The 16,112-nt window shown below is 37.6% G+C and overlaps 1 protein-coding gene across 1 annotated transcript; it reads right to left on the bottom strand.

The window, feature by feature from the left end:
- Positions 1 to 12,972: 12,972 nt before the first annotated feature.
- LOC109276036 (peptidyl-prolyl cis-trans isomerase A-like) lies at positions 12,973 to 14,590 on the bottom strand. Its single transcript, XM_053907641.1, has one exon. It carries the CDS (start codon positions 14,524 to 14,526, stop codon positions 14,035 to 14,037), a length of 492 nt encoding a protein of 163 aa, XP_053763616.1. The 5' UTR covers positions 14,527 to 14,590; the 3' UTR covers positions 12,973 to 14,034.
- Between the last annotated feature and the right edge of the window lie 1,522 nt (positions 14,591 to 16,112).

Genomic DNA, 16,112 nt, shown 5'->3' with positions numbered 1-16,112 from the left:
TTCAGATGAGACAGAGAAGAGGGATATTGTGCAGGCGGCTGGTTTTAAAAAGAAGTTCTTGAGAGCATCTTATTAACAAAGGCAGTGCTATGGTTTAAAATATAGTTATCTTCACTGGGAGAAAATGCAGCAGCAACAGCCTTTGGTAGCAACTTTATCTCCAGTTAGCATCTTACCCATAGTATGGAGGGACAAATGGAAACCATAAAAAAATGTGGTTATACATGAAAAAGAAACAACTTGACATCCATATCCCACTGGATGTGGGTCAGAAGTACATTTTTGATCAAAATAAAAAATGTAAGTGCCTGAACTGAAGAGTTGTCTATATTAACAGGAAACTCTCCTTTGCCCTTTGCCTAGCACAGTAGGAAACCATCAGTACAAAAGAGGAACGGAAGCCAATGAAAAGATTATCTATAAATGTTTTCACTGAAACCATTTTGTTGAAATGACTATGCAAATGATTCAGCAGAATTTATTCTTATACAATTGACTTAGATAGTTGAAGAAGACTAGATTATAAAATATTTATCATAGTGGATCACAATGTATATTTCTTTTTACCCTCAAAATTCCTAAGCCTATGGCAAATATATAACATTGTTCATTAGCTTTGTAGTGAAAGACACATTGAATAAAAATGCAAATGTTTTCTTTAATCACCAAGAATTTTTTCTACTTCCCATTTCACTTAGTTCTATCAGAATCAGTCTGCTTTTGTATTGTTTTTTAAATTAGAAAATTGACATAATTGTATATGTTTTGGTGCATCCCCAAATGAAATAAAGTGACAATATATTTGTTTATTCAACATTTATTAAGTAACTACTATGTGTAAGGAAATGTGCTACTCATTGAAGATAAAACAATGCACTATATAGACATTTTCTCTATGCTCATGAGGCTTAGACAATTAGAGAAATTAGAAAAATAAATAAATAAATCACAGTCAGTGCTATGAAGAAGAAGGAATGGTCTGAGGACAAGAATGGTAGACAGTAGTCAGAGAAGGTTTCTAGAGGTGGACCCTTTAAGCAGAGACCAAAAAGAAAAGAGGGACTTATTCAGGTGATGAGCACTAGGATGAATTTTCCCGGCAGAGGTGAGAGCATCTACAAATCCTCTGGAGAGAAAAGGCTCAGGCCTTGTGACAAAGGGAAAGATTAGCTGGATTGGCACCTGGCAAATGAGGAAGACTGTGTTGTTAGGCAAGAGTTGGATCACATAGGGATTTTTCAGTCTTGGTAAGAAGTTTCAATTTATTTCTAAGTGCAGTGGGAAATCAGTGGAAGACTTTTACGGGGAAAGTGATGTGGTTCTGTTGACATTTTGTTAAAGTCACTTTTCCTGCCAACTCAAAACTGGGTTGGAAGAGAGAAAAAGCCAGTGAGGGACACCTAATATTAGACTGTTTCAGTCATTCAGGAGGGAAATAACAGAGGCCTGGGTTAAGGTGATAGTGGTGGAATGAGAGAAAAGAGAATGGATCCATATCTATTTTGTAAAGAGTAGAAGCAGGTCTGCAAATAGATGAGTAGGGTATAGGACAAGAGAGAAATCAATGTTGGCTCCTCACGTCTGGCTTCAGCAATAAAGTGGAGGACGGTACCATGCACCGACTCAGAAATACCTGGGAGAAGTAAATGGGCCTCGTGGGATGAAGAATCAAACTTTCCACTGTGGACGTATGAAGTTCAAGGTGACTATAATACATCTAAAAAGAGATGCCAAATAGACAGTAGAATGCATGTGATGCGGGTGAGGACTAGAGAAATACATATAGAAGTCATCAGAACAAACTGATGCATCAGACTTAATGAGATCATCTGTTGCAGAAGTGTAGAGAAGAAAAGTGAACTCAGCACGAAAAACGGATGAATGTTAATATTCATGTTTGGAGAAACCAACAGGAGGAACCGATAGAAAAGCGTCAGTTACAGACAAGGAAAATCAGAGAGGAGGCATGTGCGCTAAGGCATTCCTCTGAGTCAACAAACGATAATATGTCAAGTAGGAAAATACCAAAATGAGGACAAAGAGTCATCCAGATATGATACGTGCAAGTTATTGGTGAAGTTGACTAGAGCAGTTCACTGAAGTAGTGAGACTAAAACTGTGAGAAGTGAATGAGAGGTAAAAAGGTAGAGATATATGTAGATAGCTCTTTTGAGAAGTTTATCAGACTAGGAGAGAGACTTAAAAAGTATTTGTTTTGCAATGGGAAATATTACCACATGATTGAATACTAGTGGTAATAATCCAGAAGGAAGTGAGAGAAAATAATGTGAGAAAAATGTCATCAAAGGAATGAAGAACTTCAGGAAGAGGCTGAAGAAAACTTTCCTCCATTGTGACAGAAGTGAAGACGAACATGGCTGCTAGCATGGGTGAGTTGTAGTTCTAGAGGAAGGAAGATTAAAAATTACTCTGTAAGAGTTTTTTTGGTTTTTTTTTTTTCTATACTTTCTGTTCAATTCTCCCGAAATGTTTAAGTGTTAATGTTTAACCCATCCTGACTTGGAAACTTACCTACAGGAACAGATTAAACAAACTTCAAATATAGGATTCATCCTTCTCTGTGGCCATTCTGTAAAAAATTGTCTCTGAATACAAACTAATCATTATTTTTACAGAAAATTAATATATACAGGTCACAACTAATATGCTTAAAAACACGTGAGGTTTTTCCAAAGAAAATTACAGACATAATAGAATACCACATGCTCCTTCCTCTCCATGCAACAGAATCCTGGGGCATATGAAAGCACAAACAGATATTATAGTTATCTGTATCATATATCATTTGAAGGAAGCACACATTTTTGTTATTATTTAGTTGAATCCATTTAGATGGCACAATGCTGCAAATATCTATGATGTTAGGAGTATGGATGAAAGGTCAGGGCGAAACAAAAATCACATGTCTCATGTATAGGCATGCTACCAATCAAGGGCTGAACCAATCCATTTTTCAAAAAGAGGTTTTTTTTCAGTCACCCACTGCTGGATAAAAAAAGAGGACCACCCCTCAAAACCTTGGAACCTTAGGAGCCAAGGAATACAGTCTTGGAAAGTGATGGAAATACCACAGGATAAAACTGGAATGAACTTTTGAGATCACTTTATTTCATGGTTTTTATAATTTTTCTCAAATTTTTTTTTATTTTCCAGTGAAATATCACATCAAACAGATGAGAATTGTGCTCAAACTATGATGCCAAGTTTCTTGCACGTACTTCTGGTAGCACCCAATATATCTCCAAAGAACCATAGAGCCCCAAGGAGACAGAGAGATGGTAAGTGAGAGAGATAATAGACCTAGTTAGTGACAATGGCATTTGGATTTGCCTCAGACTTTAACAACCCCGATTCTCAGGCTGACAGATCCATCATGGGAGTCGAGTCATCTTGAGAGACTCTAAATATTTATATTGGCTCTAGGACATCAACACCAAGAACAAAACCATGGTGTCTGGGAGGACTTCGGCTCAGAGCATGTCTCCTAGAGACCACTTGATGGGTTCCTGTTGTGCTCTCCTATTGAGATAATCCTCCAAGCTGTGGGAAACCCAAACCAGCAAACAGTGCAGACAGTGAGTCATGGATCATACATAACACAAGCACTGTGCTTTGGCACCAGGCAGGGTGACATTAATGGGACAGTTTTTTGTACTTTTCATGGAAAATGGAAAGTGCAATCAAATGATAAGAATATAATAGTTTTTATGTGGCATATATATTAAAACGTGCTAAAATTTTAAATACTTAAATAATACACCACATGAGGAACATAGTCTTTGTATATGTTCATATTTGGAACATAAAACTCACTTTAAATCTATAGCATGAGGAAAATTTACTGAATTTTTGACATTGCTCTTCCTGTCAAAAGACAATAATTGAAGGAACTGATCCTACTATTTGAGTCTGCCAAAAACAATTCTAACAGAAAGATAACAGAATTTTACTCAAAATTAACGTAGCTTTTGCTATATTTTGTTACTGTGTTACTATAGTATTTCCCCCCCTCCCTCTTGCTCTCTCCTACACACACACATATATACACGCACAGAGAGACTCAGAAATATTTTCCATCAGTTGCAGTGTGGTTGTTTTCTGCACTGGTCCCTAGTGACAAGGGACTCTGCCATCATGGCATGCTTCAGATTGTCTCCCATAGCATCTAATTTCTGCACCACACTGCTGCCTCTCTTCAGCTCCCTAACATTGAGAATAGGGTATATATTTTTGTAGGGTATATCTTCATTATCCATCATCATAATAATTATAATAAAATAAAATAAAATAAAATAATTATAATAAAATAAAATAATAAAATAAAATTAAAATAAAATGTATAATAAAATATAATAAAATAAAATGAAAGTGATATAACAATAAGAGGAAGTCTGTGTAACCATATAAGATGTTGCAAAAAGAAAGAAGATAATTTCAGGCAAAAGTTTATTATACTATAAGATTAGAAAGGAAGAATTGTAGGAAAGCTCTCTTTACAGAGAGGGGACATTGAAAGTGAATGCCCCAAGAAAGAAAATATCGAAACACACATATGTCTTATTTAATCACCTATACGATTTAGTCACATGCCAAAGTAGAGACAGTATCTGCACCGCCTATATGGTTTTCCAAACTTCCTATTGTCTCTCTTATATGCAGTTCACCTCAAGATGTTTTTCCACATTTGTTGGAGATGAAATATCCAACATAGACACGGGAATTGTATGTCCAGCAGGAGAGAAAGAAACCTGTCAAAACTCAGTCTTCTTCTATTACACATCTAATAGGGAACTCATTTTAACCCAACAGGGGTCATCCTTGAAGGCTACAATTTTTGTACTGATGTTCTTTGGAGGCGTTATAGTTAGTTCAGTAAAATGATATACCACTAAAATTGGCATAACTTAATATACAAAGATTATAATGATGTTCAATAGGCTGACTTCAAGGAATGTACTTTCTAAACTTTTTTAATGCTTATTTATTTTGGGGAGGGGGGAGAGAGAGACAGAGCAGGAGCAGGGTAGGGGCAGAGAGATAGGGAGACACAGAATCTGAAACTGTCAGCACAGAGCTTGATGCAGGGCTTGAACCCATGAACCCCGAGATCATGACCTGAGCCAAAGTTGAATGCCTAACCAACTGAGCCACTCAGGCGCCCCAGGAATGTACTTTTTAAAGACAGGTGAAATTAAGAAGACATCCGGAGGGAGGATCTTGGGTAGATGGTGGAGTAGGAAGACCCTGAGCTCACCCCATCCCACGTTTACAACTAGATTCGCCCACATCCAAGCCAATAAACAGGAGAGCTATCCAAAGACTTGGAGAACAAACTCCACAACTATATATAGAGAGAAGATGCCCATCTGAAAGGTTAGCAAGGTCAGAAAGGGGGAAGCTGAATCCACAGAGAAGGCAGAGAAATGGGCCCTTGCACCAATAAGCTCACATGGGAAAGACTAATCCTCATAATGTTGGGCTTTAAAAAGCAGAGGAGCTAAATTCTACAAGTGTGGAAACCAGTGGGGCTTGGAGCCTAGAGCTTTAAAAGTCATCTGACTCAGCACTGGGTGAGCCTGGAGGGTGAGTGATAGCTGGGTCTCTGCCCTTAAAGAGATGTGGGGAGAGGCAACATAAAAACAGCAGTTTACACAACATTGGGGGCAAACCAGAGACAGATCTGTTTGTACTGATTTCTGAGCATGTTGGAGAACTTTGAAAACAAGGGAGCTGGCAGGTGCCATTTTCCCCCCATCCCCCAGAATAAACACAGAGCCACCTGTGGGAGGCAGGGTTGCACGGATACTTGTAGCCTTGGCCCAGGACCCAGGGCAAATCATATTAAAGTGGTGCAGGTGCCCCACCAAGCATCCAGATACACAGCTGCCTCTGTGTGCCCAGCCAAGCTGCAGAAGAGCATCCAGCCATGTGTTCTACCATTGTCATGTGCTGCTCCCAACCTCATGCCCTCAGCCGCCATAGCACTTTGGGGGACCCAACATAGGACTAGTGACACAATTCAAATTTTGCTAACACTGCCATCCTGCTCCCAATTCCCAGGAGAGTACACCCCCTCAGATCTGGTCTACCTGGGTCCCCCTAACACCAAAAAGAGCAAACACAGCCACAACAGGCAGGGAGTCAGTGCAGACAACTGCACTGAAAGGAGAAGTGACTCAGACACAACAGCAAGGCATAAGTAACATACACAGGATATTCTCCTGACGTGCCAAGTTCTGGTAAACAGGGGATACTGCACTGCAGGGCACTCTGGATCCTCTTCTACATGAAGTCACTACTTTCAAGAGCAGAAGACATAGCTGACTTTGTTAACACACAGAAACAGACAGAGAGAGGCAGACAAAATGAGGATACAGGAAAATTTATCCCAAATTAAAGAACAAGATAAGGCCATGACCAGAGATCTAAGCAAAACAGATATAAGTAACATGATTGATAGAGAATTTAAAGCAATGACCATAAGTATACTTTGGTATACTTTTTTTTGGTATACTTTTGAGAAAAGAGTGGAAGACATGAGTGAAACCCTTAACACAGAGACACAGAGATAAGGAATAACATGCCAGAGATAAAGTGCTTAATAAATAAAATGAGAAACATGGTTGAAGGAATGAATAGCCAGATGAAAGAACCAGAGGAACAAATTAGTGACCTACAAGACAGAATAATGGAAACTAATACAGTTGAACAGAGAGAAAAAAGAATTACACATAGGAGAATAGACTTAATGAACTTAATAACTCCACCAAGCATAATCACATTCATATTGTAGAAGTCCCAGAAGAAGAGAAGGAAAGGGGGGACAATTTGTTTTAAGAAATAATAGCTGGGGGCGCCTGGGTGGCTCAGTCAGTTGAGCGTCCGACTTCAGCTCAGGTCACTATCTCACGGTTCATGGGTTCGAGCCCCACATCGGGCTCTGTGCTGACAGCTCAGAGCCTGGAGCCTGCTTCGGATTCTGTGTGTCCCTCTCTCTCTGCCCCTCCCCCATTCATGCTCTGTCTCTCTCTGTCTCAAAAATAAACAAACATTAAAAAAAAAAAAAAAAAAAAGAAATAATAGCTGAAAACTTCCCCCATCTGGGGAAGGAAACAGACACCCAGACCCAGTAGGTAATAGAACTCCCATCAAAATCAATAAAGCAGATCCACAGCAAGATATATCGTAATTAAATTTGCAAAATATAGGGGAGCTTGGGTGGCTCAGTCAGTTAAGGAGCTGACTCTTGATTTCAGTTCAGGTCATGATCTCACAGTTTGTACATTCAAGCCCCTCATTGGGCTCTGCACTGACAGTGTGGAGCTTGCTTGGGATCCTCTCTCTCCTTCTCTCTCTGCCCTTCCCCTCCTTGTGCTCTCCCTCTCTCTCAAAATAAATAAATAAACTTTTAAAAAAAACTGCAAAATATACTGAAAAAGAAAAAAAATCTTTAAAGCAGAAGACAAAAGAAGTCAGTAACTTACAAGGGAAAACCTATAAAGCTAGCAAGAGATTTTTCAACAGAAACAAGCCAAAAGGAAGTGGTATAATATATTAAAGGTGCTGAATGAGAAAAATATGCAGCCAAAAATACTCTATCCAGAAAGGCTATCATTCAGAATAGTAAAAGAGATAAACAGTTTCCCAGACAGACAAAAACTAAAGGAATTCATGAATACTAAACCAGCCCTGCAAGAAATATTAAAGGGGACACTTTGAGTGGAAAGAGAGATCAAAAGTGGCAGTATAAAGGCACAAAACACAAAAGGAGTAAAAATTAATATTTTTGTAAAAAAAAAAAATCAGTCAAGGAGCTCACAAAAAAATAAAAAGGATATAAAATGTAATCACATATACCTAAAATGTAGGGAAGACAGGAGTAAAGAATGGGTTCATGGGGTGCCTGGCTGGCTCAGTCAGTACAGCATGTGACTCTTGATCTCAGGGTCATTAAAATCAAGTCTTACGTTGGGCATAGCGATTACTTAGAAAGAAAAAAAAAAAAGGACGAGTTCACACTTACATGATCATCAACTTAATATAGACTGCTATATGCAGAAGGGGTTATATACAAACAGAATGGCAACCAGATATCAAAAACTATTAATAAACATACAAAGAATAAAGAGAAAGAAATCCAAATATATCACTAAGTAAAATCAGAAAACATGAGACAAAGACAAGAGAGGATCAGAGAAAATCTTCAGAAACAACCACAAAACAAATGATAAAATGGAAATAAATACATATCAATAATTACTTTGAATGTAAATTGGACTAAATGCTCCAATCAAAACATATAGGGTGACAGAATGGTTACAAAAACAAGATCCATCTGTATGCTAACTAAAAGAGACTCATTTTAGACCTAAAGACAGACTGATAGTGAGAGGGTGGAGAAACATCTATCATGCAAATGAATGTCAAAAGAAAGCCAGAGTAGGCAGTACTTATATTGAACAAAACAGACTTTCTTCTTTTTAATTCTTTTTTTCTTTTTTCTTTTTTTTTTTTTTTACATTTATTTATTTTTGAAAGACAAAGCACGAGTGGGGGAGGGGCAGAGAGAGAAGGAGTTACAGAATCTGAAGCAGGCTCCAGGCTCCGAGCAGTCAGCACAGAGTCTGATGTGGGGCTCAAACTCACAAACCATGAGATCATGACCTAAGCTGAAGTTGGAGGCTTAACTGACTGAGCCACCCAGGCACCCTGAACAAAACAGACTTTCAAACAAAGACTAACAGGAGACAAGGATACCATAATAATAAAGGGGACAATCTAACAAGAAGATATAACAATGGAAATATTTATGTGCCCAACCTAGGGACACCCAAATACGTAAAACAGTTAATAACAAACAAAAAGAAACTAGTTGATAATAATATAATAATAGTAGGGGACTTTAACATCCCACTTACATTGGTGGACGGATTATCTAAACAGAAAATCAACAAGGAAACAATGGCTTTCAATGATATACTGAAACAAATGGATTTAACAGGTATATTCTGAACATTCCATCTTAAAACAGCAGAATACATATTCTTTTCAAGAGCACATGGAACATTCTCTAGAAGAGATCACATATTAGCCCATAAAACCAGCCTTAACAAGTTCAAGAAGGTGCAAGTCATATCATCTATCTTTTCTGACCATAATGCTTTGAAACTAGAAGTTAACCACAAGAAAAAACCTGGAAAGACTACAAATACGTGGAGGTTAAATAACATTCTCCTAAACAATGAATGGGTCAACCATGAAATAAAAGAAGAAATTAAAAAATACATGGAAACAAATGAAAATGGAAATACAATGGTGCAAAACCTCTGGGATGCAGCAAAAGCAGTTCTAAGAGAGAAGTATATGACAATACAGGCCTTGTTCATGAAGCAAGAAAAATCTCAAATAAACAACCTTACACCTAAAGTAACTAGAAAAGAACAACAAATAAAATCTAAAACCAGCAGAAGGAAGGAAATAATAAAGATTAGAGAAGAAATAAAGAATACAGAAACTAAACATCAATAGAACAGATGAATGAAACCAGGAGCTGGTACTTGAAACAAATCAATAAAATTGATAAACCCAGAGCCAGACCTATCAAGAAAAAAAGGAAAAGGACTCAAATAAATAAAATCACAAATACGAGAAGAGAAATTACAACCAACACCACAGAAAATAAACAAGTGTAAAAGAATATTATAAAAAAAAAACTATATGCCAACAAACTGGACAACCTACAAGGATAAATTCCTAGAAATATATAAACTACCAAAACTGAAACAGGAAGAAACAGAAAATTTGAATACATGGATAAATAACCAGCCAAGAAATTGAATCAGTAATCAGAAAACTCCCAACAAACAAAAGTCCAGGACCAGATGGCCTCACAGGCAAATTCTACCAAACATTTAAAGAAGAGGTAATACCTTTTCTTCTCAGATATTTCAAAAAATAGAAAAGAAAGGTAACCTCCAAATTCATTTTTTGAGGCCAGCATTATCCTGATACCAAAATCAGATAAAGACACCACTGAAAAAGAGACATACAGGTCAATATCCCTGAGGAACATAGATGCAAAAGTCCTCAATAGAACACTAGCAAACTGAATTCAATAATAAAAATAAATCCCCCAAGTGGGATTTATTTCTGAGTTGCAAGGGTGGTTCAATATTCACAAATCGATCAATGTGATACATCACATAAATAAGAGGAAGGATAAGAACCATATGATCACTTCAATAGATGCAGGAAAAGCATTTGACAAAGTACAACATCCAGTCATGATAAAAAGCCCGCAACAAAGTAGGTTTAAAGGGAACATAACTCGGTATAATAAAGGCCATATATGAAAACCCCATGGCTACTATCATCATCAATGGGGAAAAACTGAGAACTTTTCCTCTGTCATCAGGAACAAGACGGCGATGCCCACTCTCACCACTTTTATTCAACATAGTACTGGAAGTCCTAGCCACAACAATGAAAGAAGAAAAGAAAGAAAGGAGGAAAGAAAGAAAGAAAGAAAGAAAGAAAGAAAGAAAGAAAGAAAGAAAGAAAAAAGAAAGAAAGAAAAGGAATCCAAATCAGCAAGAAAGAAGTCAAATTTTTACTACTTGCAGATGACATGATATTATATAGAGAAAACTTGAAGGATTCCACCAAAAAACTGACAACTGAATTCAGGAAAGTCACAGGTACAAACTCAATGTACAGAAATCTTGCATTTCTATATACCAATAATAAGAAATTAATGAACCAATCCCATTTACAAATGCACCAAAACCAATGGGATACCTAGGAATAAATCTAACCAAAGAGGTGAAAGACCTATACTCTGCAAACTCTAAGACACTGATGGAAGAAAATCACCAACACAAGAAACGACAGGTATTGGTGAGGGATGTGGAGAAAGGGGAACCCTCTTGCATTTTTGGTGGGAATGCAAACTGGTGTAGAGAGTATTGAGATTCCTCAAAAAGTTAAAAATAGAAATAGCCTACAATCCGGCAATCACACTACTGGGTATTTACCAAAAAAAATACAAAAATACTAATTCAAGGGGATACACGCATCCCAAGGTTTATAGCAGCAGTATTTACAATAGCCATATTATAGAAACAGCCCAGTGTCCAATGACTGATGAATGGATAAATAAGATGTGTGTGTGTGTGTGTGTGTGTATGTGTGTGTGTGTGTGTGTATATATGTATATATGTATATATATGTGTATGTATATATACACACACACACACACACACACACACACATATATATATATATAATGGAATATTATCCAGCCATAAAAAGGAATGAAATCTTGCCATTTGCAAGGACATGGAAGAAGCTAGAAAGTATAATTTTAAGTGAAATGAACCAGAGAAAGGAAAATACCATATGATTTCACTCATAGGTGGAATCTAAGGAACAAAACAAATGAGGAAAGGGAAAAAGAGAGAGAAAAGCAAACCAAGAAACAGACTTAACTACAGAGAACAAACTGTTGGTTACCAGAGGGGAGGTGAGTGGGGAGATGGGTAAAATAGGTGATGGGGATTAAGGAGTGCACTTGCTGTGATGAGCACCGGGTGATGTATGGAAGTGTTGAATTACTATATTGTAAACATGATACTAATATTACACTGTATGTTAACTAACTGGAATTTAAATAAAGACTTTAAAAATAAGACATCTATCATAGAGAAACTGAAACTAATATTGAAAACAAGAGAATGTCCCCAATCAGTTTCTTCTGTATTCTGCTGTCTTTCTCACTTCTGAAATCAGAGCACATTGCTTTTTCAAAAATTAGTAGATGTTTAAATTTGTTTTCATATTAAGTCTACTATAAATTTTTGGATTTTTTTTTCTTGTCAAAGTTTAAAAACACTTGAATTAATAATTCAAATAAGGAAAGATTTGGTGACATAATCTTTACTAAGTTGTTGTGAGGTCTTTCATTAAATGTTAAAAGCAAAGTTTAGTAAAAGTTTCTGTTAGTGTATTAAAGTTACCAATATTATGAAAGATTTTCTAGCATATAATTCAATCAACCATTATACAACAGAGAAATTACTCTGCAATCCCCTTGGTCACGTTCACTATTTGGTACATTAAATGAATCATTATTCCTAAAATCTGAATTTTTTTTTAACATTTATTTTTGAGACAGAGAGAGACAGAGCATGAACAGGGGAGGGGCAGGGAGAGAGGGAGACACAGAATCCGAAGCAGGCTCCAGGCTCCAAGCCATCAGCCCAGAACCCCACGCGGGGCTCGAACTCCCGGACCGCGAGATCCTGACCTGAGCTGAAGCCGGACGCCCAACCGACTGAGCCACCCAGGCGCTCCTGAATTTTTAATAATAAACATGCATTGGAAAAAATATTGGCAAAAGAATCTTAAAGGCTGCTTTATTGAACCCAGAGACAATTTTTCATATTAACCAATGCCTAAATAATGTCCTCTGTGAAGTGTTAAGTGTGCATCTGTTAAAACTAATGCCTGTTTTAGGAGAAGATACAGGATACTGGCTGATCATACATGACTAGCACAACTGTAAATTGATACATTTCTAGAAGGCAATTTTAGAATCTAAATCAAAGATTTTACAACTAAACATGTTCTTTGATTCAGCAACTACAAGTCTGAAAAAGGGTCCAAGGAAATAATAAGATAGTTTGCAGAAACCACTCAAAGTAGTATATGCATAGAGATGTCCCAACAATAAGATGCAAGCCATATAATTTTTTTTATGTTTTTATTTTATTTTTGAGAGACAGAGACAGAGTGCAAGCAGGGAAGGAGCAGACAGAGATGGAGACACAGAATCTGAAGCAGGCTCCAGGCTCTGAGCTGTCAGCACAGAGCCTGACGCAGGGCTCAAACTCACGGACTGTCAGATCATGACCTGAGCTCAAGTCAGATGCTTAACCAACTGAGCCACCCAGATGCCCCTAGAAGTAAGTCATATGATGACTAATCTGTGTGTGGAATACTGTGTAATTATTAAAAATTATGAAAATCTATCCACCAAAGTAGGGAAAAAACAGTCAGCATGCTTAAAGCTGTTGCAACTGAGTATTACCCTCACCCTGAACAGGCCAGTTCCTAATAGAGTTCTGGGCACACCATGCCCACTAGACAACATTGCAAGCAGAAAAGTATTTGCTTGGTATTCTTATATTGAGTTTTGTCTACAGGAACAATAGGGCAATTTCTTTGGTAACTGTGCAAAGTTCTTATTGACTTTGAGGATTTAGGGCAGGAACAGAGTAAGAACTTTCTACTTTCCAGAAGACCTAGTGACAGAGCTGAGTGTCAGGCTCTATTGAGAAGAACCATTAAGGCTTCATTCATGGGAAGAGTGTACCTCAGGAACATGTTCTATTGTTAGAAATTTCATTCTCAGAAGTAATGTTGGGAGTAAATGAGTCTAGCCTAAGATGACAGAACAGGATAGAGTGTAATGAGTAATAATAAGAATTGTGAAGTGATACTCATATCCATACATATATATATACATGTGTGTGTATACAGAATTTAATTTTTGTGTATTTAATAGATTTGAAACATTGGTGAAATAACAGTTTATGTGAGCTAAGGATGGGATTAAGAATCATGGTTCTGTAGTTCTATTTGATGATTTGGTGGTGGGGTGGCAGACAAAATTGACATATCAGAAGAGGCTGGAAACTCCCAGAAGTTTTTCTCATGAAGGAATCACATTTAAAAAAAAAAACTCACTTGGAAAGAACATATGATGACTTACAGTTATCCAGAATCTCTCTATAACTTTTTCTTATTGTCGTTGTTGTTGAGTTTTTATTTCATAATCATAAGCTTACTCTGCAATCCAGCTAGACTTGGAGGGTGTAAGGAAATATAGAACACACCAAACTGCAGCAAGAACACAAAGATTATAGGATATTTTGAGCAGATGGGGGGGAAGGGGTGCTGTCCTGAGCTACAGAAGGAATGGTCTGGTAATTAAGATAAACATTGCTAAATTTATTAGATTTGTTCACAGTCAGCAATGGTGATCTTGCTAGTCTTGCCATTCTTGGCCCCAAAGTGCTCCATGGCTTCCACAATATTCTTGCCCTCTTTCATCTTGTCGAAGACCACATGCTTGCCATCCAACCACTCAGTCTCGGCAGTGCAGATGAAAAAGTGGGAACCGTTGGTGTTGGGTCCAGCATTTGCCATAGACAAGATGCCAGGACCCATGTGCTTCAGGATGAAATTCCTCTTATCCAATTTCTCCCCACAGATTGACTTGCCACTGGTGCCATTGTGGCATGTGAAGTCACCATCCTGGCACAGAAATCCCCAAATAATCCTATGAAAGCAAGAACCTTTATAACCAAATCCTTTCTTACCAGTGCTCAGAGCATGAAAATTTTCTGCTGTCTTTGGAAATTTGTCTGCAAACACCTTGAAGGAGACGCAGCCCAAGGATCCGCCATCCATAGTAATGTCAAAGAACATAGTGCGGTTGACCATGGCTCAGCAGCGCGGGTCGCTCCAGGTAGTGGCGTCTGCAACTCTTTTGACCTTTTCTCCTCCACTAGGCACTTCAGATAAGACAAACTTCATGTGATAAATATGTGCTCTGAGATACATGTGTAAATATAATTTTTGTCAATGTCAGTATATTTTTCTCATTGTTATTTCAGATTGATCTTTACTACAGGGGTTCATGAACTGGAATTTTTTTTTTCTCAGCAGCCAATCACTCTAACAAGGAGGTAAAAACTAACTTTAAATAAATAAATACACAAGGAGGTATTATAATTAAATATGTCCTAGGAAAATGTAGCAATCTTTTGTGATATAAAGAAAACCCTCTTCGGGTGCCTGGGTGGCTCAGTTGGTAAAGTGCCTGACTTTGACTCAGGTCATGATCTCATGGTTTATGAGCTCAAGCCCCGTGTGGGGCTAAGTGCTGATAGCTCATTGCCTGGAGCATGCTTCAGATTCTGTGTCTCCCTCTCTCTCTCTGCCCCTCCCACGCTTATGAGAGTGTTCTCTCTCTCTCTCTCTCTCTCTCTCTCTCTCAAAAATAAATAAACATAAAGGGGCACCTGGGTGTCTCAGTCAGTTAAGAGTCTGACTTCGGCTCAGGTCATGATCTCTCGGTCTGTGGGTTCAAGCCCCTTGTCAGGCTCTGTGCTGATAACCCAGAGCCTGCTTTGGGTTCTATGTCTCCCTCTCTCTCTGGCCCTCCCCCACTTGTGCTCTGTCTCTCAAAAATAAATAAATGTTAAAAGTAAATAAATAAATAAATAAATAAACATTAAAGAATTAAAAGAAAAAGAAATTAAAAAGAAAAGAAAGAAAGAAAACCCTTTCATATTTATCTGGGTTTTCAACACATCACAACGAATCTTCTGAAAACCTATAGGTGAGCCACTAGGGCCTCAAAGATCATCTTTAAAGATACTCCACAATCTATATTATTCTAGACAAACAAAGGCTATCTATTTAACTTTTGTTATATTATTCACAACTATTGAGGTATATGTTAGAAATTCAATGGTAATGAACATCCACAGAAATTCAGACTCAAACAGCCATTAATATTTTCAAGAAGGCTAATTAGTGTGTGGCCAGAAGCACACACAACAGAATGACTGAAGTTTTTGATTGGAAGAATATTATACCAGTATGGGCTTATAAATGCTGCCAGGAGCTTTACTAAATACTATAAACATGAACATTGATGAGATCACTTACCTCGTGAAGTTGAGGGAGAGGACAGACATATGAACAAATAAATCTAGCAATGAGATGAATGGTGTAAGAAGATGAACAGGTGTTTCCAAATCATAGCATTTAGCTTTAACGGGGTATCTGGCAATATTCCCTGAACTAATAATGATATCTGAATTGAGAAATAAAGGATAAGACTTTTTCAAACAAGCAGCAAAAGGCATATGAGGTAAAAGGGTCAGCATGAACAAGGAATTCCCTTTTGAGAATTCCAAGTATTTTATAATTCCAAGAGACTAGATCACAAAGGACCAAAGGAGGCTTTTCGATCCTGTAGGTAATAGGGTACTTTTGAAAACCTTTACACAAAAGTGTTA

Source organism: Panthera pardus, unplaced genomic scaffold, assembly GCF_024362965.1.
Source record: "Panthera pardus isolate Hobbes unplaced genomic scaffold, ASM2436296v1 HiC_scaffold_2, whole genome shotgun sequence".
Lineage (NCBI taxonomy): Eukaryota > Metazoa > Chordata > Mammalia > Carnivora > Felidae > Panthera > Panthera pardus.
Note: the sequence above shows the minus strand (reverse complement) of the source record. Positions and strands in the feature narration are given on the sequence as shown.

Bases quoted from the DNA above. Each gene is read 5' to 3' on its own strand.
- LOC109276036 (XM_053907641.1), bottom strand. From the start codon at position 14,526: ATGGTCAACCGCACTATGTTCTTTGACATTACTATGGATGGCGGATCC.